This window comes from Rhipicephalus microplus, chromosome 2, assembly GCF_043290135.1.
Source record: "Rhipicephalus microplus isolate Deutch F79 chromosome 2, USDA_Rmic, whole genome shotgun sequence".
NCBI lineage: Eukaryota > Metazoa > Arthropoda > Arachnida > Ixodida > Ixodidae > Rhipicephalus > Rhipicephalus microplus.
In genome coordinates, this window is record NC_134701.1 from 189,275,349 (window position 1) to 189,301,629 (window position 26,281).

General features: G+C 43.2%; 2 protein-coding genes across 2 annotated transcripts in view; both read right to left on the reverse strand.

Moving 5' to 3' along the window:
• Positions 1-7,356: 7,356 nt before the first annotated feature.
• LOC119169633 (uncharacterized) lies at positions 7,357-13,261 on the reverse strand. The gene is made up of 2 exons (XM_075887157.1): positions 13,087-13,261; positions 7,357-12,343 (listed from the first exon to the last, which is right to left on the reverse strand). The coding sequence occupies exon 2, from the start codon at positions 12,318-12,320 to the stop codon at positions 7,632-7,634; it is 4,689 nt and encodes a 1,562-aa protein (XP_075743272.1). The 5' UTR covers positions 12,321-12,343; positions 13,087-13,261; the 3' UTR covers positions 7,357-7,631.
• Positions 13,262-16,262: 3,001 nt separating this feature from the next.
• LOC119170540 (sialin) overlaps positions 16,263-26,281 on the reverse strand; it is a 29,698-nt gene continuing 19,679 nt past the window's right edge. The window contains exon 10 of the mRNA XM_037421729.2: positions 16,263-23,668. Coding sequence (XP_037277626.2) covers positions 23,453-23,668 — 216 coding nt within the window. The 3' untranslated portion in view covers positions 16,263-23,452. The remainder of the gene's footprint in view (positions 23,669-26,281) is intronic.

A 26,281-nucleotide genomic window follows, 5' to 3' on the forward strand; every position in this document is an offset into this window, starting at 1 on the left:
GGATTTTAAGTGTGTTTCCTGTACACACAGCACTTTTGGAGAATGTTTTTGTAGAAGTTCTTGGACATCATCGAGGTTTCGAAGTAGTCCTCTGACGTTCCATTGTATAATTTGTGTCTCCATTATGGCAGTAAATAAGTGCTGTGTGTACGAAATGAGTGTGGCTGGTGTCTAAAGAGAGAAGTGACTTATCTTACAGAGCCTTTAGAAGGCCCTGTAATTACCGTTTTGTCTTTTTTAGAGCGGTCGAGGGAACCCCGCCGCTCTTTTGGCGCAGTCTGCGCCGGTGCAGTTGATGTGTCCATCGCCTCAGGAGAGGCGACAGATAATGTTTTCGTTGTAGGCTTCGTCGTGACAGACGGAGCCTTAAACCCCACCGGGCTGGAGGTCGAGGGCAGGGGCGGCGCCAGAGGGGGGCAAGGGTGGGCTGGAGCCCCCCCAAAATCCTCGCCTGCCCCCCCTATGCCCACCCAAGTGCCCGGAAGCATATATTGAAAACCTAGTAGGAGCAGAGCTAGCTTGCCCCCCCGGAGGAACTCACTTTTCGTGGTCGCCCCCCCCCCCCAGTAAAAACATCCTGGCGCCGCCCCTCGTCGAGGGGACCTCTTTAGTTTGTGTGGTGCCCTGGCTGCTGCCAAGGTTCACAGGAGCCTTCGGTGGGGCTGTATTCAGGGAGGGTGGGGCAGCCGAGGCTGCTCCCCCCATGGGGGCTTGTGGCGTTTGCCTCGGCACGCTGGGCGTGGTCCAAGGAATTGCCGAAAACCGAAGTGGTGCTGACCCCCCTCGCACCACTTCGGCATACGATGTGTTCCCAGCAAAATGCGGGGAAACGCGCTGCCGCGCTTCACGGAAGCTTATGTTCAATTTAAACTTTGTACTAATAATTTCTTTTTCTATTTTCCAGGCCACGCATGACCTGGAATATGCAGGATGGTCACCCTCACAGTTTGCGCAGTGCACTTGTAGCTGACAGTCATCGTCAGCGGTATGACCTTTGGTGCCGCATTTCGCGCAGGTAATCTGTCCTCGGCAGCTCTGGGAGCCGTGCCCGAACCTCTGACACTTAAAGCAGCGCCTCGGGTTGGGTATGTATGGTCTAACTGGCAGTTTAAGATATCCTGTTGCTATTTCAGTTGGGAAAGTGCTAGATGCGAAAGTAAGTATGATGTGCTTCGTTGGGATTTCCTTATTTTCTCTTCTTATTTTGATACGCTGCACCTGAATGACGTTTTCCTCTTTCCAGCCTGTTAGAAGTTCATCATCAGAGAGGTCCATCAGGTCTCCATCGGATACAACACCCTTCACTGTGTTCAAGGTTCGATGCGGTGTGATTGTGATAGGCTGATCCCCAAATGCTGTGAGTTTATGTAGTCTCTGGTACTGTGCGTTGTCTTTTAATTCAAGTAACAGGTCACCACTGGCAGTCTTTGTGGCCTTGTAGCCTGCGCCCAGCGTTTCTATGAGACATTTGGACACAAGGAAAGGTGAAATACTCCTAGCTTTCTTTTCTGTACTTTCACAGTGAATTATGTGGTATTTGGGGAAGTTATCTTTTTTGTTTGGAACAAACTCAAAAATTGCATCGGTGCGCCACCTCTTGGAGGGGCGATTAGTTGTAAGAGGGCTAGGAGTTCCCATAAATTTGATAGCTTATTCGGCGGCCATGCCAGCCACCCACCACCGAGCCCAACAAGGGGACGCTGCGAGACGCGAAGGAGGCGCAGGCGCCAGCTGTACATGGCCGCTATAACCTAATATATCTACCCAAGGTTGGATATTTACACTAGATTAACCCTTGCCGCCAGGAAAAATTGGAAGTAAAATGAAGTGAGGAGAAGACAGGAAAGATGTAAAGTGAGAACAAAAGACGAAGATGTAGGGAGAGAGAGATAGGAAAAGGCGACTGCCGATTTCCCCTGGGTGGGTCAGCCCAGGGGTGCCGTCTACGTGAAGCCGGGGCCAAAGGGGTGTGTTGCCTCTGCCGGGGGGGCCTTAAAGGTCCAATCACCCAGCATCGGCTCAACCCCCAGGATCACCTTTTCCCCGGACACGGCAAAGCCGCGCACGGCTAGGCGTGGGAGGGAGTCAAAACTCCCCCGTTAGCTCGGGTCCGTGGTGTCGCTACACACCAAACGCCTACTTGCGCAGGCGCCCCTGCGGGGATATTTTATTTTCAAATTTCGAACATTAGTAGCCGGCATCAACGAGGACCCCGGTAAACTCAACTGCCTCCGAGAAGTAAGCCAGGAGGAAATTGGTGAGAAAGATTTATAGCTGGAGACCATGCTTTTTTTTTACTGACTCGTACGTGTACAATGTCCATTCTTGTTTTCGTTTTATCTCCATTCATTTTTTTCTTTTCTTCCTTTTTCCACATGCACATACAAAGTGTTTTCGTTCGCCTACCACTTGATGACCATTGAAGAGAAACGGACGAAGATTAAAGGTAAAAAGAGCCGACCGACCCATTTACGGGAAACCCTTCCTTTACGCACGCCGAATGCCGACCGACCCATTACGGGGAAGCCCTTTCTTTACGCACGCCGTCACGGACCCTCCCGGCACCTCGGCGACAATCTTGGGTGGCCCGACACACGTCGAGAACTGAAGAGCACGTGATTAGAACCGGATGTGGACGTACACGGACAGTTGGTTTCGTTCTCAGTATTGACAGTGGTTCTTCCTCTTTTTTACTTTCTTTCTTTTCTTTCTTTTTCTTTTTTTCTCCCCCCCCCCCTTTTTTTCTCACTCTCGCAAACTTGTTTCAAGGCGAGAGGGACGCGGCAGCAACGAAGTTTGGAAATTCATGTCAGTATAACTCATCCCATGATGAAGGGAGGACCCCTCCCGAAACTGTTGGGAAATAAATATATTTATCCTTGTTGACAACGCTCCCGTTGTGCCATATCCCATACCTTCACAAAGACTAACTGGCCCATTGAATTATTACTCCCACTATATATATATATATATATATATATATATATATATATATTCATCGACAATGACGAATTTATCTATGCAAAGCCAAGACTTCAAGAACCACAATTAGCCAACTAACTTTGCACCCCTCCAAAAAATATTTCTGCCTATGCTATTGCTAGCTCTTTCGGATGATACAGTTTCGGATATTCAGCTGGTGAAGTGTTTGCAAAAATATGGATTTTCCATTTCTGGCATTATTAATGTTGAAATAGCTAAACTAAATAAACAGAATTCAGCGCCTTTGGATTCACTCAGGCGAGAGAGTATGAAGGTACCCTCTTATCAGTGGTGAAGCCAGGGTACGGCTAGCAAGCGCAAGCTAGCGAGCGCACAGAGCGTGGTATCACTTTCCACGACCACTTTCACCACCGGCCACACAAAAGGACAAAAGAGAAGACCAGACGACTGGGGCGCTATTCTTCAAGTGAGTATTACCAACAAATCTGTTTTCTATAGCAAGGCGCCACTCGTTTCACGGTCGATCCCCCATGGGGAGTTACGCCAGGTTAAAAGGGTCAATCAATCAATCAATCAATCAAAAGCGGAGCTATTTATGGCAGCCGTTGGTTGTAAACCACGAACTATCATCATTATCAAGAGACACGCGCTATTTTCTTTCTTTTTTTTACGCTCCCTCTTCTTCATTTTCTGCTTCACTCCCGGATCACGTGCGTCAATTTGTTCGTCATCGAGTGGCTAATTCTGATGGGTGAAAGAATGGGTAAAGAGAAAGAAAGAGACAGAACGCAAAAGGAACGTACGAATGGTATATCGAAAGCATAAAACTAGGACACAAGAAGTAAGTGAACGGGACTAGCGCAGGCTGTGCTGGTCCTATCCATTTCCTTCCTAATCCTAGTGTCCTGGGCCTAGGCGTGGTTTAATGTTTTCCCATGTCTTACCAACAAACCCCCCTATCGCACGCTCCTTGAGAAACATAGGGAGAGAGAGACAAAGCGGGGGTGGGGAGCACAAGGAAGGAAGAAGTAGGGAGAGAAAGAAGGAAATAAAAATAAACAGAGACAAAGAAGATAAAGAAAGCATGGAGAGAGGTGATTTTTTTAATTAGACACAAGTATAATTATCTGTCTTTAGTTCATATTATACATTGCCACTATTTGTAGGGACTCTATCCGCAATGTGATCCTAGTATATTAACTAGACTTTGCCTACACATACTGTGCTCATTCATCCATCATAAGCACTATAGAGTATATACTATGTACATATATATATATAGTGCCTCTGATTAGTTTTTTTTCTTTTGTTCTATATTGTTCTTGTTTGTGTGTTTATCTTGTTCAATACTGTCATAATGTTGGGGTTGCCGGCTCTAACGTAGCCCATACAGTTTCCTAATATACATTTTAGGAAACTCTACGACGTAGCCTACCTTTTCATATTTTGTCAAATATAAATAAAAAAGAAGAGAAAAAAAAGTGGCAAAATAAAAAGCAACAAAGAAGGCCACCTGGCTCAGCACTTATTTTGGGCTTGCCATCACTAGTGCAAAGCTAATTTTTTTTTTGAAAAGCACATTACAATAAATTTACTTTCTGTGCTTTTCAATAAACATAACTGAATATAAATATCTAGAAATTTATATGTGCACCTTTGGATTTCTAAAAAAAGGTGTATGCAATACACTATCACATCTAGCAATTTTTTGTAATACAAACTTCTCATAAACAACTGAAAATTAACAAGGTTTTGTTCCTTACTTTATTGCAACTTTATTTCCGCCAAGCTATTTCAGCCTCAGCACAAGGCTCTGTGTGAATACGGGTTATAAAAAATCTGTATTGTAAAAAAAAAGACATGTATTGTATGGCATACATGGAGTACGAAAACACATTTGACACTTAGTATTGGTTGTTGGAGCTAAGCTCGTGAAAGATTAATAATTATCCTACTCAATCGTTTATGTTGTTGTTTTTTCCACAGTACCCATGCACCTATTTTATCTAATGTAGTTTCATTTTTTTATTGACATTGAGGAATCTATCTTTACAAAGCCAAGAATCAAGCCTTCAAGAACCACAATTAGCCAACTAACTTTTAACTTTGCTTACCCGTTACAGCTATGCCCATTGCATTTCTGGGCTAAGCCACAACTTATACTTCTAAGTAATTTGGAAATGCTGCACCTAAACATTTCCCCTTTTTCTTGTTTTCTTTTTTTTTTTAACCAGGCACCACACCGAATGCAAGCTCAAGGCCCACACAGTGATGTTCCGTGCAGGGAATTTTCTTTTTTTCAGGGAATTTTTACCTGTCATTTTGAGCCAAAAGAAAAAAGGGAATCCTTGTGATATTGCAGGGAATTTCCGTAATGGTTAAATTCTTCTATGACGACTGATAATTATTGGTCACAGTGCGCCGTCGTCTGCTGTATTCCGTTCTAATACATGCACCAGGCAAGCTAAGCTTTTGAGATTTGTTTCTGAAATTTATGTGAAGCAATGTCTATCTTAGTGTTAGACTTGAAGGCCACAATGTGCAGTGTATTAAGAGTATATGAATTAATAAAGTCATGCTTTTGTTGTGTGGCAGTGGAGGGGTTAGTCACGATTTAAAAAGTCGCTAGTACGTTAGACACGTGTAATTAAAGGCTGCGTGTGCGTGGATGGAGGCGGAAATTAGTGCTTTTGAGCAGGGAAATATGCTGGGAATTTCGTCAGCATTTGCATGGAAAAATCTCCAAAATAGATGATTTTCATCTCTCTGAATGTGAATTCTGCAGCGTAGTACGGACCATCACTGAGCCCACATTCAGATACTCTCAAGACGGCAACCAAATTTTCTATACAGATTTCTTCGAAGACCCACCTCCAACACCACTGAACACTTGCACAAGTATATATCTACAAAGGCGTACATTAACATACATAGTTTAGGCTTTTAATAGGACATCAACCTCAACCCCATTTGCTCAATGTATCGAAAATACTTTCAGAGACATTTAACTCCCAAAAACAAGGCCCAACCACAAGTAAATGCATTACGAGTGCAGCGTTTACTTTTCCAGTCTATGTTTACCATCCTTCATTACAAGGAAGCACAGGGACTCGATATTTCATGGCATTGCATTGTATTCCTATTGACCACACAAAGTTTATTCAAATGTGCCCAGTTCTAAAATATAATCATAGTCCTAAAATCAAAAAATGCACATTAACATATACTGTACTGTCTTACCCGTATCAATTAACATACACAAGGAAACTAAATTTAAGGGCTCGTTTGTCTTTGTCAAGAAAAGTATAGTGTATGTGTATTAGCAGTAATTATAAAAAAATAAATCTGAAGAAAAAATTGTGGACAAAAAGATAACTTGCTGCTGGCACGGACCAAATTTGGGACCTCTGGATTGCACGTATTTGAAGGCCACAAGTTTGGTCACTGCCAATATTTTTCACCTTCCTTTCTTCACCATTGCATTAAAATTATTACTAACATCCCCTATACTTTCTCGACAACACTTTCCACAGGTTCTCATCACTATTATATATACACTGTAACAGGAGGAAGGCACAGTTTCAAGTAGTGTGCCCTTTTCCTGTCAACGAATCAGCCAGTGACAGCTCTCATGGGAATCTGTACAATTGCTTCGGTGGCTGCCCACCACCTTCATTCACAAACGGCAACAATGGTATTTTGAAAAGAGCTTTCAATTATGCTTGTGAAATTCACAACTTGCGCACAACCAAAAATTTTTTCCGAAGTGCTCGCGAATAAGTCTTCTGTCTATAGAACAAACTTTCTTGTCAAGCCCGAGGGTTGGTTCAAAGGCCCCTCTACGATTTACTATTTCGCACTGGTCAGGATATCCGATACCCAACAATGCAGTTAGCAGCCGGTACGCATACAGCATCGTGCAACAGTAGCTCACCCCATTCAGTTGCAATATTTTCAGTCATGGAAGTTTGCTTCATGTTAGAGTCTCTAGCAACATCTACACTGCTGCGGAGAACCCCCCCCCCCCTCCACCACTTAAGGCTACACTACAATAAAGCAAAAAACTCAAGTGCTTACAGGCAGGACTTTCATAAGCAGAACTTCAGGCATGAAGGCCCGTATCACATGCATGTGGATGCTAACGGCGTTTACAGCAGCATCGCACTAAAGGAACTTGGTTCATAGAGCATCTCTGGAGCTTAAGCGCTTAAATTGCAACAAGCTGCTTACTAAGCTTCCTAAAGAGTAATAAAAGATTACTACACTAAATTCATTCCTTCCACCTTAACCATAAGGTGCTCTGCTGCCCTCTCTCCCTCAATGCAAACATCTATGCCCTATGCATGCAAATGTCCTGCGCATACCAGATGGTCTGTTCCTACGCAGTTTTTAAAAAAGGCAGACAAGGGCTCGTTTTGGATCGCAGCCAGACACACAGCCACATTTATTAAAAAAATGACAATGACTTAAACAAAAAATACAGAACCACAATAGACAGATTTCTATTAAACCCTTTCTGCATATCGTTTAGTGCTCCAGAAAGAATAAAAATATGAAAAATGAGAAACAAACACACACCCCAAAATACTCTCAATGGCACCAAAGCAGGCTCGAAGAGGCACATCCTGATGAAGAGCACTAATTACATCTTCCACAGTGAATACATGTGTGCACGCAGTGCACACCACTCATTCCACCAAGAGCGAAGCTGCCAGTACGGGTCCCGTAGAAATTGTCTGTGTGGCAGCATCCGGCAACACTGCCCGTGGCACAGCTTTACGCCACAGTGGCTGCAGCTTGATGACCAGAAGGAGGGTAGAATCTTCAATGTTGCCCACAGCACGAGCTGCAACCTTTTTCCCAACATGAAGCTCTGACCATTCATGACAAGTGGTAGCTGCGGGGTCTGCAATAAGGCTGACGGGAATGCCTCGGACATAGGATTCAAGTATTGCAACAGCAGGCGTGACGAGAGCGACAGTCGCAGGTATCGAGTACACCACATCGGGCTTGTTGCACGTGGCATTGGCAAAAGGCAGGGCTTCATCAAAGCACCACTCCAAGCGAGATACATCAGTGTCACCATGTGACACAAGCACATTATCACCTGATGCAAGGTGGTAACCTTCAGACTTCACAGACTGCGTTCTTGGCGAGCTACTCGGGGAGGTTTCGTAGTCTGTCTCCAGCTCAGACTCAGACAGCTCAGATCCAGAGCTGTCATCAGCAGACAGCTCTGGATCTATGTCGCTTGAAGCTACTTGGCTGCTGCTAGTGCTGCTTTCATCACTATAGGCTGTTTTCACTGTGCATGCCTCGCGATAGAACCTGCTACCACTCTTAGGGTCTTCATGCATACTGGAATCTGTGAACGGGCCAGTGAAAGGGAATGTGGATTTCACCGAGGCAGGCGGCAATGTAGATGTTGCACTCGTCACATTCTTTTCTGGAACCTTTTGGGTGTTGAAATCTTCCGCTTTTTTTTCTTTCAGTTTTGTGTTTTCATTGGCTGGTGGGGGCCTAGGCATTTGCTGCAGCTCTTTTGAAGCTGCTGGGAGTGGTTCAATATCCCAAATTCCAGTTCCAGCCCACGCAGTCAGGCTCTCCTTGGGTGCGTCATTCCTGGCAGCATTACTCTGAATGGTAGCAGGTTCAGCAATCGCTGGTAATGTCGTACACTGCACATTATTGTTCTTTTTAGGCATGACTGCATCAAGCACATGCTGTGGTGCATGGTGTGCCATTGATGAGATTTCGGTCAGCCCAAGTACACCTTGTGGATTCTTCTCCTCAGATTTGTCACACTTGATAGTTTTTTCACACAGCTCAGATGCTTCTGTCTTTGGGATAAGGGTCAAGTCCATTGTTCTCCGATCATATGGAGTGTCCCATTCGAACGCATCATAACCATTGTCAACAATGGTAACGTCAGCACTGTCCTGCAAAGCACTTTCCTGAATTAATGCATCTTCATTTTGAACTATTTCTTTAGAAGTCACATCTTTGAATTTGGGAGATTTCGCCTTTTCTGTATTGCGGTCACTAGATGGTGGAGCTGCCACCTTCACCAGTTCGGAGTCTGAGGCACTGGAGTAGAATATGCAGTCATCCCCATTGACGGATGCATTGCCTTCACTTGCAGTGTCAGACAAGTCCATGTGAAGCTTCCCACCACTGCTAGGGTGAGCTCGTTCACCCTCTTTACTGCGTCCCTTCTCCTCTTCACCACTAGGTGTACTGCCAGCACTTTTCAATTCTACGATTACCCACTCAGATTCACCATCGTCTTTGACGGCAATGAATTCCACTTCCTGACCAACTATCAGTTCATTGTAATTGGTCGATGTGGCACTGAGAGCATCTCTCTTGAATGAAACTTCAGCATAATCATCAGAGCTACCAAAGGTAGCGGCGAGCAGTCCACTTACTCCATCTAAGCTAATTATCCAGCCCATGCCAGTGACTGGTGTACAGTTTGTCTTCTTTGGCTTCATAGCTTTCCCAGTGTCTCCAGAACCCATGTCACCATGGTCACCAGAACTGCACTTCCCAAAGCTTTTCTTCTGCTCTTCAATGAGAAGCAAAATATTATCACAAATTTTAAACCTGTCCTTGCGCATAAGAATGGCCTTGAGAACAGTGCTGCTACTGAAATGATGATCGAATCCTTCATCTTTTAAGTTTTCAAGGACAGACAAAAGTGGTGCCTTTTTGTCTGCACACTTCAGCAACTCTTTCACCAACATCTGTGAAATTTCTTCAGTATACTCAGGCTCCAACAACTTGGGAACAACAATAAAGTGTGCCTTATCTAGAACAAAGAATTCCTCCTTGTGGTGAAAGAACTCCAGCAATGCTTTGATATCGGGAACGAGACACTGGAACAGCCTTTCAGTGTTACGCCGTAATGTGCCATGAAAGTTGCACACTTCCACAATATCTTCACCCGCTAGCTTCACACAAACTTCAGCCAATGCATCTTCCAGGGCAGAAAGCAGAGAGCTGGCATATTTGAGAGGCCACGACAAAATGGTATTGTCCTTAACAATCTTAAACATGTCAAAGCAATTGCTAACTAACGAGCAAAGCTTTTCAGTTTTGCTCTTTCCTGGCTGTTTGTTAAGTTCTTGGCTGTACTGGTCTTTGACTATGTTCAGATGCCCAAGAATTGTTGAGAATGGCTTGGGACTTTTCACCAGTAATGCAGCTGCAACGACACCAACCACCAACCTGAATGAGATGGGCATGGTGTCAAGAGGGCACACTTCATTGTCAAGATCAGAAGCATTTCCTCCATCAATTTTTGTAAGCCATACGACATTAATTGGCCGTAGCACATAAAAAAAGCCATCATACTTTAAGAAAAAGTTGATGAACTTCTCTTGTGGGTAGACATCTTCAAAATATTCCTTCACAAATGATGAAGCCTTGTGAAGGTGCTCTTGCAGCATACCTATGGGCACAGGATAGGTGTTCACACGGAGAGATTTGATAAGATCAACAAAATGCTCTAGTGCAGAAGCTTCATGTGTATTTTCAGAGGCACCCTCAAAGTCGTATTCATCCACATCACTGGAATCCCATTTTGAACACACACTGCCAGAAGCAAGGTAGATATTCTTATTCTTGGACATTGCAAACTTGGTTGGAGCCTTGAGAAAAAATGACGTGAAGTTATCTTTTGTGTAGACTTTGCATAAGCAGCCTTGCACTTTCGGTGGAGTCAGGGGAAGAAAGCTCCAAAGAACTTCTGGAGAGATGGCCTTGACTTGATGGGCCTCCAAAAGCTGTATCAAAGCAACATAAAACTCAACAGCCAATACACTTGGTTGCTTTTTCGCTGTTGTTGTGTCCGTGCTCAAGTCCTTTTCAACAGCAAGACATATGTTGCCGTTTTTGCTCACCCTGAAACGGCTCTGGTGATGCTGAAAGAATTCCACCACGTTTTTGCCATAGTTGTCAGCCAGGTAGCCAGTAAGTCTGCGATTGAGACATGACGAAATCTCCAGAGCAGTTTCTGGTTTTACTACACGCACACCATAGCTGTAAGCCAAGTGGAAGAGATCAGCAAAATATTTCTCAAGCAGCTTTTCGATTTGCACATTCTTTGCATGCAACGTGCCTGCATTGTCCTCACAGCCAGAGACCCTTCCTTCTGAGGTGCTACTGGCGGAACTAGGCTGGACCAGTTCATAACTCTCTGCATTGGATGCTCGTCCCTTGGCTGCTGAAGCAAGCATAACTACCCCCTTGCTCTCAAGGGTAAAGTGGTCAGGGTGATCCAAGAAAAATGTATCAAATTTACCGTAAGGGTACTCATCACTGAAGTATGAAAATACGATCAGAGGTGCCTCAGCTAGGAGCTCCCGCAGCTTGTAAACATGCATCAACTCATTGTCTTGCGTTCTTATGACGTCCTCGAAGTACTTGATCGCAGCTGCCTCTGGATCGGTGGGACTGCCGTTGTCAGGCGAAGTCTCCCAGGCATTCCCTGAAGACTTCTCCGGGTAAGCACTTTCTTGAGTTTGCAATGGAGGAAACTCCTCTTCTTCAGACCCTTCATCATCGTTTCTATCAAGCCTTTCCGGCGGAGTGCTGCCAGTGGCTACTGAAAACTCCGCCTTGTGCGCCCTGAAGAAGTCCAGAAAGTTAACCTCTGTGTAATTACTTTTAATAAAATGCTGAACATTATCAGGAGCCTCACAAACTTGTGCAAACAGAGAGTCCACACTGCAACTCGCAAGCTCAATTCCAGGACTGTTGAGAACATGGCGAAAGAAGCGCACAGCATCAGCTTCGTCCCGCGATATCTCGACATCCAGACAGCTGGTATCAGATAACCAGCGATTTCGGAAATCGCCATCATCCAAAGCTCTCCGTGCCTCCCCTAAAAGGTACACGTTGCCAGAGTGTGAAACACCAAATATGTCGGAGTAGGCCTGCAACAGGCGCTTCATGTCCTTTGCCGGATAGTTTCTGGCCATCAATGCTTGAACACCAAGTGGTGCTTCCCCAAGGCATTTCCGAAGAGCCCTCAAGGGCACAGGAGAGAAATGGTAGGCATTCATGTCCTTCAGCTTGTTTTTGAGGAAATCAACGGCCATCTTTTCAAGCTCGTCAACTCCATACTTCTTCATGATGTCCGAGGTCAGGTAGACATGTGTAGTTCCTCCAAGTTGAAACATTTCTGGAAAACACTTGAAGAATTCAACCAAGTCACCACCGTAGACACTCTTGATGTGCCTCCGTATATTCACCTGGGCACTTGACAAATAGCTTCCCAGATTGGCAATACTGACAGGAGACAGTTCCGTCTGTTTTTCCCCTTGGATGGCATTGGTGAAGTAAACAAGGCACTGATTTTCGATGTTGGTCATGGTGAGCGGTTCTTGATCACCACCTTAAAGAAAAAAAAAAGAGGGGAGTGGAGGAGGGTGTGTAAACTTGAGTCGGCAACTCACCAATAGGCTGAGAAACACTTCAATTTGTTTCACTGTACGAAAATATTCTAAATGCAAAGCGTGCCAATAATGTCAACGAAGTGTGAAATCGCACCTACTTGATTGTTGTCCTGGTCTCAGTTTTTTTTTTTATTCTTTCCCTCTCAAGAGCATTAGTTTAACGGCAAGGCCTAACGACGTTTCCCCTCTAAGGAAAGCTGCGGTCCAGCTGTCGTGCAAGAGCGGGATTTCATTCCACGCGATTACAATTCCACACGATTCCACGCGTCATTACAATTTTGCTCCAACAATGTTATAATGCAGTCAGTTGAACACACGACTATGTTACATTCTTGATTTTGTCAGAGCTGTGCCTTCGGTCAGAGCCAATGTTCCGCTGTCACTTGAGAAAAGGGGGCCCCACCGGTTACATCATGGTTTCAGTTTTCCGGAACACTACGCCAATCACACGTGAACACAACCAGAAGAACGAACGCGTTACCCTGAATGCGGCTGTTCGTTGCACAGGACAGAAAAAAAAATATACTTGTAGTTCAGGCTCACCTGCAGTGCTGATTATGTTGCAACTGCCAAACGTAGCCGAACATGAGAACGTTCGAAAGCAGTAGCGCGCGTCGGAGCATTCTCCTAACACACTCTCTACAGGAATATGTGCGATATCACAGACAGCTGAACAACTCACATTGTGGGCTTAGCGCAGCGTGAAATTCCGAAACTTTGAGGCCTCCGCACTCTGTTTAGGGCGACGACGACAGCAAGAACGACGTCCGAGCAAACGCTGAGCGCTGCACTACATCTTCGAATGTTTCGAAGAAGAAGTGACAAGCGCCGCTGTTGCCGCTTTTTCTTTCGTCGGTAACCGCCGCATACTGTAGGAGAGCGCTGCAGGCATGAGCGATAGGGCGTACATTCGCCTCTCAGCAGCATTCAGATGTTCGATGAAAAAAAAATGGACGATTTCTCAAACGCATATTCACAACCTTCAGCCACATGAGAGCGTTCTCGGTCGCTGTTCATTCGATCTTCCAAACTAAATAGACCAAATCGTGGAAGACTGGTGTCTCACGTGCAATTTTTTTTTTTTTTTTTTTTGCAGAATCAGATCAGATTTCACGATCCAAATTAACACGCATGGAGCTTAACGAAGGCGTCACTCAAATCTCTGTCAAGCCTGATTGCTATTTAAATTGACCGGTGCACCACCGTGCACCTAATATGCGGATATAACCCAGGTGTAACGTGTAGCGTTAACTCTATGGTGTAACGACCGCTATCAAAATTTCCCACGTGACACCTGCAGTCAGGTGTCTGACTGTGCATTTTCAATCGCGATGAAGCTAAAATGGAAGTGTGGGGCGGTCGGAGACTGCCATTTGTTCCGCGTGGGCAGCATTTCTTTGCAGAAAAAAAAAACATTTTTGGAAAGTCGAATAAATCCTTCTATTCTATCACTCTTCCCTCACTGGTGTTTAATTTATTATATTTTTTAAATGGCTGTATGGCTTTTAAACATTTGAAATACACTTTTAAGGGTGTACAAATAAACCACTGACGGTTAATATTTATTAAACACAGTTTCAAAATATTCATTTCATAAAAAAAACTGCTCAGTGTAAAAAAATAATCTGTGGCATGATTTTCAATTCTTCACTTGTACTTATACTGCGTTGCTACAGTACATGCTACACTCGGCAGGTCGTCTTTAGTTGGCTTTTTAATATGGCAGTGCAACGACCAAGCAATTGGACTGTAGAGCTACACACATTATTAGGAATTCCATGAAATTGTTAAACAGTAACTGATTAGGCATACCCAAACAGAGGTCGTCAAAATGCTTGAGGTCATATAGGGTGCCATCGTGAGAACTTGAATGTGGTGTTGGTAGCCATTTGTCATATTTCTTTTTTTTTTTTGCTAAGTAAATTTAAGTTAATGTGGTGAATCTTAAGTTATCGCGGAAATAAGTCTGATTGTTACACTAGGTAGTGCTTTTTTGTTTCTCTTTAAGGGAGCTTTATATACAAGCAAGAGACCAATGCAAAATACACGCGCATCCTGTTTATTATCGGTTAATGTCGCAAAGTCCATCACACATGTGCTGGGGATATTTGTTCCAAATCTAGCTTTAACTATCACATGCCTTTGTCTTAGATGGAGACATTAGCTAACTTTGGCAATGGCATACAAGATGCAAGGAGCAGTCTGTGTCTAAAAAAAAATCACCATGGTATTTCCTACAAGCACAACAAAATGCACAGAATATTCCAGCGTTACAAGACAGTCTCTCTCCAAACAGACAACATATAAAGGTCTGTGCACACACAATGAGAGCTGCCCATACATATACTACTTTGACTGTCCATGAGCCAGAACCTTCACAAAAATGCTCATTGCCACAATATATTACAGAAGGGAAATACAGAACTTTTTGTTGCAATACAAACAGTCGGCCCTACACAAGTCCAGACAATTTCAAAAATCATTTCCATACTGCCGGGTTCTGCATACTGCAGCCACAGGTCTTTTTTTGTGTGTGTGCATGTGTTGTGTAAGCAGTGGGAGTTTGTAGTAACCACTAAGCGAATTAAATTTGGACACTATTGCCATGATTCTTTTGACGGTGGAATTTTTTACAAGTACCGTCAGTTAGCAAGAAAACAAAATGTCAAGGCTTGTATGCTTTATCATATTGCAAAATCTGAGCAATATGTGTTATAGCCCTAATGAAATCTGTCATACCGTATGGTCTCACATGCGCTCATGGTCTCACATGCACTATTGGGTGCATATCATACACATGCACTTAATAGCTTGCATATAAAGCAACAACAGCACTCCCTTTCAGGGATTTGCTCACTTGTCCTTATGTCACCATAACATACTATGTCCTTCTAAGGCCGATGAAACTTTCTGGAGTATGGAGTTTAACCTTAAAACACTTGCCGAAACATCAGTTTTGGCTGCTTTTCGTATGGCATGCATATTTTTTTATGTTATTGACCACTAATTACCAGTGCATTGCACTAGGAAACAGCAGGGAAGTTCCACAGGAAGAACAGTTAAACCTCAATATAAAGAATGTGGCCGAATTACCAATTTACTTCTATTATATGTTAAATTAAAATCGTGGATAACCCTGCTTTGTTATATTGAGGCTAAAAATACCTGTTTTATGAGTATGAGGTTAGATAGATACATATATAGAAAACTTTATTGAGGTCTTGAAGGCATCCACCCCTGTTTTATATGGGGATGATCATGGGCCGCTCCCATATAGGGACGGGGAGGCCCAGCCACACCCGGCAGCCGTGAGTTATGTCTGAGCTGCACAAGTGCCAGCGTCGCAAGTGAGAGCTTGCACCTTGGAGTGGGTTAGCTCGTTGAGACTGGAAAGACCCTCGATCTTCGAGCTAAGATGAGCAGGGAATTAAGTTATAGTGTGGTGTGCAAGCTCCGTGAGGGAGAGAGTTCTAAAGGTTCCTTGCACACGGAACCAGAAGTGAAGTCATTTAAAAGTACATCGCTATATGAAGAATGTCTTTGTACCAAACTTTTTCATATAAAGGTTTAATCGTGTAACACACTCTCACAACTTAGTGTGACTACAAAAAAAAGGAGGGGGGCAAGTTTTTACTCCAAAGCGACAAATTAAATTATTTCAAGAACCTTATTTTTGGGGACTGTGCAAGTATTGAAAATTGAAAAAAAAAAAAGACATTTCCCTTCTCTAGTCCACCAATGTACAATGACTGACTATCATGAGAAGATTTTTCAAGTGAAAACACCTGGAATTGAGTGAACATGGCAGAAGCCACAAATCAATCCTAAGTTCTGAAAGAGTGTATGGACACACCAAGCTTAACTTAAATATTTTTATTATGCCGTAAACAGCAGGAACTTCATCAATGTGCAAGGGCTTCATGAAAGTCAGACTAAAAATGCAAGACTGTCAATAAACAACATAGGCAATGTCAACTGGTGCTTTAAACAAACACCAAGGATACAATTGTCTGCTTGCATCTGTGGTACACGCTGTTGTGCAAAAGTTACTGTTTTGACAATTGAAATTCGGCAACGAATTTCTGTTACTTGAACTGCAGTGAAGTGTTTATGAGCGACTGCTCCATTGCCAACTCGTATCCTTTGGCATGGGTGCCTGGAAACTGGTGAAGGGAGTCGCATAACGCGGCATGGTGATTCACCTTACGCTTGTGTATCCCGCAAACTCCCGCGATCAACAGTACATGCTAGACCCTCAAACATTCATACATTATTGCAGTCCAAACAAGTTTCGATATCACATAAACATGCAAGAATGTGTGAAACAAGAATGTGTGTGTCAAAAGTTAGTTTACTCCATCAGTCAATAATAGACCTATTGAACGAAAGTGAAAGAAAGCAAATAAAATGCATGGTAGCAACATTAAAATAATAAAAAAAGCAGCTCATCAGATCTATTTGCGGATCACTTCAACCAGCCTACAGTAAACATGGTTTTGCAGAAATAAATGCCATCTTTTCCAGATCTTCCTGCTACACTTGTCTCAGATAATGTGAAAATTTACACTGTGCCTAGTGCTTTAATAACCAGTGCTACATCCCACAAAAATAATTTATTCTTTTCAAAAGAAACAAGAAGTTCTCGAGGAGCCATTGTAGAAGTCATAAACAACACGGAGATATACAAAAGCAATAAGAAAGGCTTTCCCCATAGCACTGCCTCACGATGCGGCAGCAACATTAGCGAATATCAAATATTTTGTGCAACTTAATATATTAAGAGCCATATGCACAAGCCAGAGGCACAAGCAATGAAACGCCTGTCAACACTGGAAATGCAAGCTGACCACAAAGCACAGTGCATGTGTGCAAGGAAACTCAAGCCTTTTTTTTTTTTCATTGGATTTTCAGAACCCAGACATTCCACCACTAGAAATCTACACAACACAGTCAAAGCAACTGGTATATACCTTTATAAAGGGCCAGTAAACAGGCTCCGGCTTTTTTTTTACATCCCGCAAACAAGCTCGGTAATTCGTAGAGAAGACCGCAGTGATTACATTTTCTGAATATTACAAAGCTGCGCGCCACACAGAGCCTCCATTTCAAAAAACAATTTCCGCAATTCTTTCCTACACCTGGCCAGTGCTCCTTGCACACGCAGTGACGACAACTCAGCGATCAGCGACGTGACGCAGCACGCAGCTCGTCTATTGGTCTAAACCAGGTCTCAACAAACAGTAGTGAAGTCAACGACAGTTCCTGTTCCCACCACAGCTACGATAGAGCTATTCAATCATATGAGTTGCAAAACTCCCCATAGGCTCCATGCATCATAATTGGGACACTTCACTGACCCAGTTTTTGGAAGTAAGCAGATTGTCGTGCCACCTGTTGATCAGCACACCCACTATTAAGCGCATTATTTTTGTTTTTTGTGTTGCTGCTTCCAGGTGGCGCCACAGTCCACTCCCAAAAAATCAAACTCCATAAAAATCGGGCCAACTTCATGTCCAGTTTTGGAATGCAGTTTTGCTGCAAATCATTGTCGGCTGCAAATCGAATGACTGGGCTGCGAAGAAGCATCGGCACTAGGTAAACAGTAAACAACCAGGCATCACAGCAAGCGCACGTGCGACGTTGCGACTGATCAAGTTCACCAATGACGTCAATCGCTGACGTCTTGTCACATTGCCGAAGCCGACAGAGTCATGAGGATGGGCCATGCCTTCCCCTCCCTCTGAAGGAGAAGGATGGCGAGGCCGCGTGAAAATTTGAAACCAGCCGAACGCGATGTTCTAGCCCCTGTAGCTTCCTTAATATAGCACGAATTTGTGAAATTCTTGCGGCAGCATGTTCACGAAGTAAAAGTGCACATATTTCTCTTTACAACAATTTTTGGACCTTGGGGTTGTTTACTGGCCCTTTAATATGCATTTGTACATACATGTGAAAGAATGTAAAAATAGTGCAGGATGCATGACGCGAGAAAGACATTGCAAACCACTCTCCTACTGATTTCTTTGATATCACAACAAAAAATAAGAATAGCAGCCATCAAAACAGAAACGGTAGGCACACAACATGACCGATTGGGAACACTGCAAGAAATTATTATTCTAAGTGTCCTCCATTTGTTTGCGAGAATGCATGTTTTATCAACAACAGAAAAATAAAATGTTGATAGATATAAAATAAAACTATCTGAAGTTCCTTCTCATATTTACACACTCAAATAAATGTACCAATGCCATAACTGTGCATGCATGTTTTTTTTTTTCTCAATCAATTAGATCACAGCAATTCTTGGCCAAATTTCAACAACACAGGAAAGCTGCATAGCTGAACATTCAACCAAAACCTCTGCTATTAAATGACTTGTACACTAAGACAGCATTTTTATTTGGCCCAACATAAAATAATGAACATCAAGGCATACTATGCTTAAAAAGTTACCATCACAATTAAAAAAATTTGCTGCATAATTTATCAACATTCCATTGTTTAAACATGTTGCTATGCTAAAGTTTTTGAGTTTCATCGATCTTTTTCAACGAGCTATGATTGATCTCCAGGTAACACTGCTACACCATCTTTTTATGTTTACACCATTTCTGGTGCATGATAGTTATAGTCCCTATTTACAATTTTATACATGTGATGTGCTAATCCAGCACAATATTACACTTCTTACATTGTTGCAGTGAATGCTCTACCTTTTGACAACATTAAATGAAATGGTTTAACATATTAAACCTACAGAAGAAGCAAAATCCGATTGAAAAAAAGAGGGTGCTTCCCATGCAGAATTACAGCCAACATTTGTTGGAAGTTTGTTTTTGTCATCCTATTTCATGTGAAATATAGAATGAAGGCCGTACCCCATAATATAGGGTTGACATATTTCAGCAACAGTCATTCTATAGCTGCAAGTACATTGCAGTATAGTGTCATATCCTCTCCTGTGTTTCCCTAACCATAACATCCATAGTGGGAATACCGTAAACTACATGCAATCTGTTCTATGCATTACGAAGGCTGCCAATTTTATACCTAAATTTTGATGAATGTTTCAGCAACCAACATTTGCTCCATAATGCCTACTTCCACTTGCTTATCTATCAGCATCACGCCTGCCATATTTTCTTTCATCTGCCCTTCTGAATGAAATGACATAATGTCCCAGTTAAAAATGGTAATTAAAAGCTTGCTGTTACCTTCGCTCACCTATATTTTAAATAGAATAGAATTGTTGTGGAAGGCCAACAAAAACAATAATGGAAAAAGGAGGAGCAGGCAGATTAGGCTCTCAACGAAACTTATAACAGTGTCACACGGGCACTTTTAATCGTGATCAGTTGCAATCTGGATTAACCACAATCAAGATTAGGTGCTGCTACAAGTTCACATTTAATCACGATCAGACATGATCGGGATCTAGACTATCGTGATCTGCCAGAGAGATCGCGATTTTGCTGTCATCTGCACCCACTAGCCGAGCTTGTTGAAAGCACAATAAACAAGAAATCGAGGATAGTTCAATAAAAGCACATTAAAACAGCTAGATGCTCATAAAGAAAAACAAATTCTAAACTGTGTAAATTAAAATAATATCTCAAGTAATGCATATTTTAAGATTCGCATCGACCGCATGTATACATTACGAGAGAAGCAGACGACAAGCAGACGACCAGCAGTCGACCGTTGCCTTCGGCGCTTATTTCAACTCTTGCCCTGTCAAAGCTGTTGGAGCACCTAGAAGCAAACTGATTATGAGTGTGGCAAGCCTTTCGACTACATCGCAATGTACATGCACTTCGTGGTCGAATGAAGAGACCTTTAAAGTGATTGGCCGCTGGCAGGAGCGACTGGAACAGACTTGAGGAGACAGAAGTAAAACACTGGCGCGTACAACGAAGGTGAAGCTTCACTGTTACTACACGGCTACAAGCGGGGGCCATCAGAAATAAAAGCGAAGGTTAAGAATCTCACACAGCAATACAAGTAAGTGCTAAGAAAATTTTATCGAATGATGGATTTATGAAATCACATTCTAGTGGCATGCAAACGTTTTGACGTTCGAGCGGTTCTTGCACAATAGGTAACATTGCTGATAAAGGGCTCTATAGATATACAGCATGCCGAGTTTTGTCAGTGGCATGGTTTACGGCACGCAAATGCCACTTGAGGCATTTCATCTGACCCAAGCTCGAACCGGATTAGCTTGGGCCATGTAGCAGCGGTCATAAAGTTGATAGCGATCAAGAAAACTGATCCGGATCGCCCTGATCGTGATTAAAAGTGCCCGTGTGACACCGGTATTAGAGGGTTACTTGGTTCTACACCACAGTAGACTACATTCATACTATCAATGAGGTGATAGAGAAATGCGCAGAATACAACCAACCCCTATACATAGCCTTCATAGATTATGAGGTGTTTGACTCAGTTAAGACATCAGCAGTGATGCAGGCGCTACAGAATCAAGGCATCGACGAACCCTATATAAGCATACTGGAATAAATCTACAGCGGATCCACAGCCGCCATAGTTCTCCGTAAAGAAAGTGAAAGAGTCCAAATTAGCAAGGGTGTAAGGCAGGGAAACACAATCTCTCCAATACTATTCGCTGCCTGTTTACAGGAGGTCTTCAGTGCCCTATATTGGGAAGAGCTAGGGATAAGAGTTAATAGAGAGTGCCTTAACAACCTGCAATTCGCTGATGACATTGCCTTCATGAGTGACTCAGGAAGCGAATTACAGCTCATGATTAGTGAACTGGACATGGAAAGCAGAAAGATAGGTCTGAAAATCAATATGCACAAAACTAAAGTAATGTGCAACAGTCTTGGAAAAAAAATAAAAGGGCTTTGCGATAGGTGGAGAGACGCTGAAAGTTCTAAAGGAATATATCTACTTCGGACAGGTAGTAACTGTGTAGCCGAACCATGAGAGTGAAATAACTATAAGAATATGAATGGGCCGAATCACATTCATCAAGCATTTCCAAATGATGAATGACAATCTACCAGTAGTCCTTAAGAGGAAGGTATATAACAGCTGCATCTTGCCGGTACTTACCAAAGGAGCAGAAAACTGGAGGCTCACAAAGAGGGTTCAGCTTAAATTGATAACAATGCAGCGAGCGATGGAAAAGAAAATGACAGGTGTAACCTTAAGAGACAAGAAGAGAGCAGAGTGGGTCAGGGAACGAACAGGGGTTCAGGATATCATAACTGAAATCAACAAGAAGAAATGGACATGAACCGGGCAAGTAGCGCGTAGACAGGATAACCGCTGGTCATTAAGGGTAACTAACTGGATTCCCAGAGAAGACAAACGCACTGTTAGGTGAACCGATGAGATTAAAAAGTTCGCAGGTATAACGTGGCAGCGGAAAGCACAAGATCGGGTTGATTGCCGGCTCATGAGAGAGGCCTTTGCTCTGCAGTGGGTGTAGTCAGGCTGATGATGATGGTGAAATTTTAAGATGATGAAAACTTTAAGGATTAGTACCTATTTTCAAACCAAGCTGCTGGTTCAAAAAGGGGCTAAAAATGAAGCACAGCTCGATCTGTAGCATCTGCTGCAACCATTTTGAGAACATGCCAACAATGCCTGTGCTCCGTATTTACAATACAACTACTTGCACATGTGCACACACATTATCAAAATTTATGCCTTTCTAACAAGCGTCCATGCTGAACAGTCTCTGCACGTAATGTTAAAATAAAGGCTATTAAAGAAGTAACACTGAAAGAAGCCATGGTGCAGATATAATCATACGCACATAAAATAATTGCTACTTTTGCCAGAGGAAAAGAAAAAAAATGAGAATCTTCGAGGCCATTTGGGATGAGAGTATTTCACTCTACAGACAACAATGCGTGTTTTGCCAACCGACTTAGAGTTATAGCGCATAGTTGTAATCGCTCACTTGAAGCAGGTTACTCGAGCAATCACCTCTCGAGCTTCTTGAAATGCCTGCTTAGAGGTTGTACACAGTCATGCGAATAATTGTTGCTAAAAGTTATAATAACGCTGGCCTGCTCTCCTTGCAGAATAGATGTTACAAAACATAACAAAATGTGTAACACTTCAGACAACACTTAATTGCATGGTTCTATGTCAACACAAATACGGCGCTCTTTGTTTTAAATGTCAATTGCAAAACTGTCCAAGCCGTAGTTGAAACATTTCGCTTGAGTTACCTACGAATGGCATCACTGGAGATAGCTACAACCATCTGCCAGCCCCTGATATGAGTCACGTATCATGTTTTACTCATTCAATGAGGACATGCCAATTATGTGCTCTAACTGATGCCTCTCTTCCTGGTACAGAGTACAGTAGACTGCTGATTGACCACCGAAATTCAACCATAGACATGATTTTTAAATTAATACAACAATAAATCTCTACACTAAGCAAAATATATAGAATGCAAATGTGTAAACTGTTTCCAAAGTACAAAAACACGCAGCAGTGAAAGGTGACACCCGGTGGCAGACAAAGTTCACTGTAACAGTGCACACCATCGGGTCACATGTTCTATGACCTAATGACTAGTGTGACAGTCATTTAAAATTAATTACATGCATTAACGAGAGATTCTAAAAAAATGCATTGGGTATAAAAATGCAGGAGACAAAAGTGCTGACATTACTGCGGTGAAAATCCCGACAGGCAAACAGCTTTCGTGCGAAACTTTGAGAAAAGTAGAGGACGCGTGCGATAGCCACGCTACCAAGAACACTTCAGCAGTGTAAGAGATTTAACTAATGCAACGAATGCATTACTGTGCGCTCTAAAAACCGAAATGTGCTTGTGCACTTAACGAGCAAAGCTTTGAAAGCTGTTATTAGGACGAGGCCGAGGAACCCAGTGTCACGTGTATAAAGAATGTCCGTTGGTATCACAGTACATTGGCAAGAACACGATTTTCTCTCCCGCAAGAGTCGGAGAGAAAAAAAAAATCAATGAGCACCAACGAAGCAGGCCATTATCCTCATCCCCACTGTGTGGTGCAGTGATGGATACTGTCGATGTCAAGTGGATCGTGTAGCCTTCGAGCCCTCTAGTGGATCGTCATTGAGGAGTTCGTCGCTTGCAATGAGCACAGCCCCCTGGTTCTGGAAAGAGGTCACCGGCGCGTGGGCCCAGGGCTGCACTTCCGCCGTGCCGAACATCAAGAACGCCAGGCATCCCAGCATGCACACCGCGGCGGCAATGTAAAACACTGCGTTCCATCGCTCAATGGTCTCCTGCGATTTGCACAGAAAGCACGGTAACTGCAGTCATCATACTGTATTGAGCACAGCAAGACATACATACTTTTCGTAACATGTGCACGAATCATGTTTGCCAATTTTTTAATAAAGAACCGCAGGAGAGATGGTGAAAAGCGTCGCACAAGACGAGCATTTCACCTCTCATTTTTTTCCTTCATCTATGTTCTTGACAAACAGATACAATTTGTATTAGGCCAACTATCCATTCCAGCACCTGACAGTGGCTCTCGAAACTTGATGGGGCCAAACATCTGCTCTATCACCATGTATCACACTGCCCTTAAGTCTTAATTTACACTGGGTGAATGATACACTAGCCAGTACAATGCAGAAACTCTGCTGGCAGATCCCATAAAGCAAGAAAGCCTCGAAAACTTGACTTGCTTTGCAAGGTAAAGGAAAACCAGAGGGGATACAGGCTCTTTCCTGGCTCTGTTCTCGTTTCCCTTCAGCTTGGGCAGCAAGTCAAGTTTTCAAGTATGAACCAACTTGTCTGCAAAGAAATATTGCTTTGAGAAAGCCTCCTTAATAATACAGAAACAGATATCAGAACTTGACACCCTTTATCTCCCTCTCCCATTTCTTATTATGCCTCTAATAGCACCTGACATGAACTATTACTGCGAGATGTTAAAAAATGAGGGAGAGAACATCAGCCAATAAAATGCCAAGAATCACAAGGTTGTCTTCCGAGTGGCTTGAAATGAGTTAAGTTGAATGCTTGTCCGATAATATGAGCTGTACAACGAGGAATCCTTTTTGTCTCGCCCTATTTTATTATTCTACGGTGATCAACATTTACAACAAAGTACAGCAAAACCTCACTTGAGCGAAACTAAAAAAACCTCAGGAAAAAAGTCTTTAAAATGAACGTTGGCCAGCTGAAATAGCTGGTTGCAGCTTGATATCAGGAGCTAAAGATCAGTCATTGAAAAAAAGTTTGAACCCTTTTATTTGCAATGTCACTTATTTGAATGCAAATTTCTACTTATTTAGTACATTTGAAAAATCTTTTGCCGCACTTGGGCTTTCAGTGGTCATGAATTGAGCCACTGTGTCTAAGCTCTCTCATAAACCTTCACCGGCACAACACTCAATTGGGAAGCAAAAGGCTTCACTTTTTTTTCAAGTATACATCAGGGCTTCTCATCAGAACATATTCGTGCTTCCTCTACAAGGGTTAGTTCTTGCTTCTCATCGCCTTCTTCCTGAAGTAGGACACTTGCTACAATCTCTTCTGAAAACACAGTAGCACATGCGTCAATGCGAAAGTCACGGATGACATAGCCCTCAAAACATAAAGCGCTGTCTGTACCCAGTCTTTCCGACAAGTTCTGGTCAATATGATAAGATAGGCATTGGATAGTATCACAGAATATGTTTGAAGAACTGAAATGTACTCTGCACTAATTTCGTTGAACTAGAACACGTTAGCATTGCGTCCAGTGGTGCCTCGGCTGGGGACCTAAAAAAAAAGTTCATACAAGTAAGCTCTTCCCGCCAGGCAACGCTAGTCGTGGTCCATCGGCAATCCGGCATATGCCAACCTAATTTTTGGTGGTACCACTACTAATTTGTTTTCTTAGAAAAATGCTAATATAGCTAATGCTGCAGAGAACTTATAAAGTGTGGTTCGACAGTGATGTTCACGAGCGAGATCACAAGTATGACGACTGTCAGGCTAGCACCCCTTGCAGATGATGTCACGTCCTGTAAAAAACCAGCACTGGAGTTTTGGCGGTTCGGTCAGCGCCACGCTGGTGGTCAAATCGCACACTTCCCCACCTTTCCCACAGATGAAAGCAGCGACTAGTAGAGGCGGTGTGGGCGCGCATCGCTGTAACAAAACCAAAGGACGCTGGCTGTACTGCTGCGCACTTAGGAGCCACAATATATAGAAATAAGGGAGGACGTATTCGTCAGCATGGTTCTTTGTAATTCATATGAATAAGAGCATCAAGCGGTCAGGCGAAGAAACTATGTTCTGCTCTTGCTTTCCTGGCTACTGGCATCGGGCTAGTTTCTAAACTAAATTGCGCATGTCTGCTACATTTATACAATTGTCAAAACAGCCACGAGCGGAAACCAGAGCCAAACAGCCAAATTTAACCAGGGGTTTGTCGGAAATAAAACAAGTCTATTAGGCAGCATGGGGCACACATAATTTTTTTTTTTTTTTTTTTCAATATCTGACCATCACCCCCAAGCTCCTTCTGATGTCACCGCTCGCCTAAGCTGCTAAACTAGCTCTTTCAAAATACGCATGTGATGCATACTCGATGCTGAGATGTCCCCATTTAACTGAAATTGTGCTACAGAGATGGTTCTTATTACGAATAAAGCAGCGGAGTACTGAAGCGTAGCTTTCTGGAGTGAGATGATCCAGTAAAGCTTCTACCTGCATCGGCTGCCGTGCCCACACGAGTTGAGTTGAATAACTTTATTTGTCCAACGGTTGTTACTGTGCCCGGGACTAGGCTGCCAGGGACGCATCGTTTGAGAAACATCTTCCGAGGTTCTCGGCGACGGCCCACACCTGGTCTTCGAGGGCCTCACTGAGAAGGGCGGCTTGCATCGCTCAGCAAG

Excerpts from the sequence above, each read along its gene's own strand:
- LOC119169633 (XM_075887157.1), bottom strand. The coding sequence starts at position 12,320 with ATGACCAACATCGAAAATCAGTGCCTTGTTTACTTCACCAATGCCATC.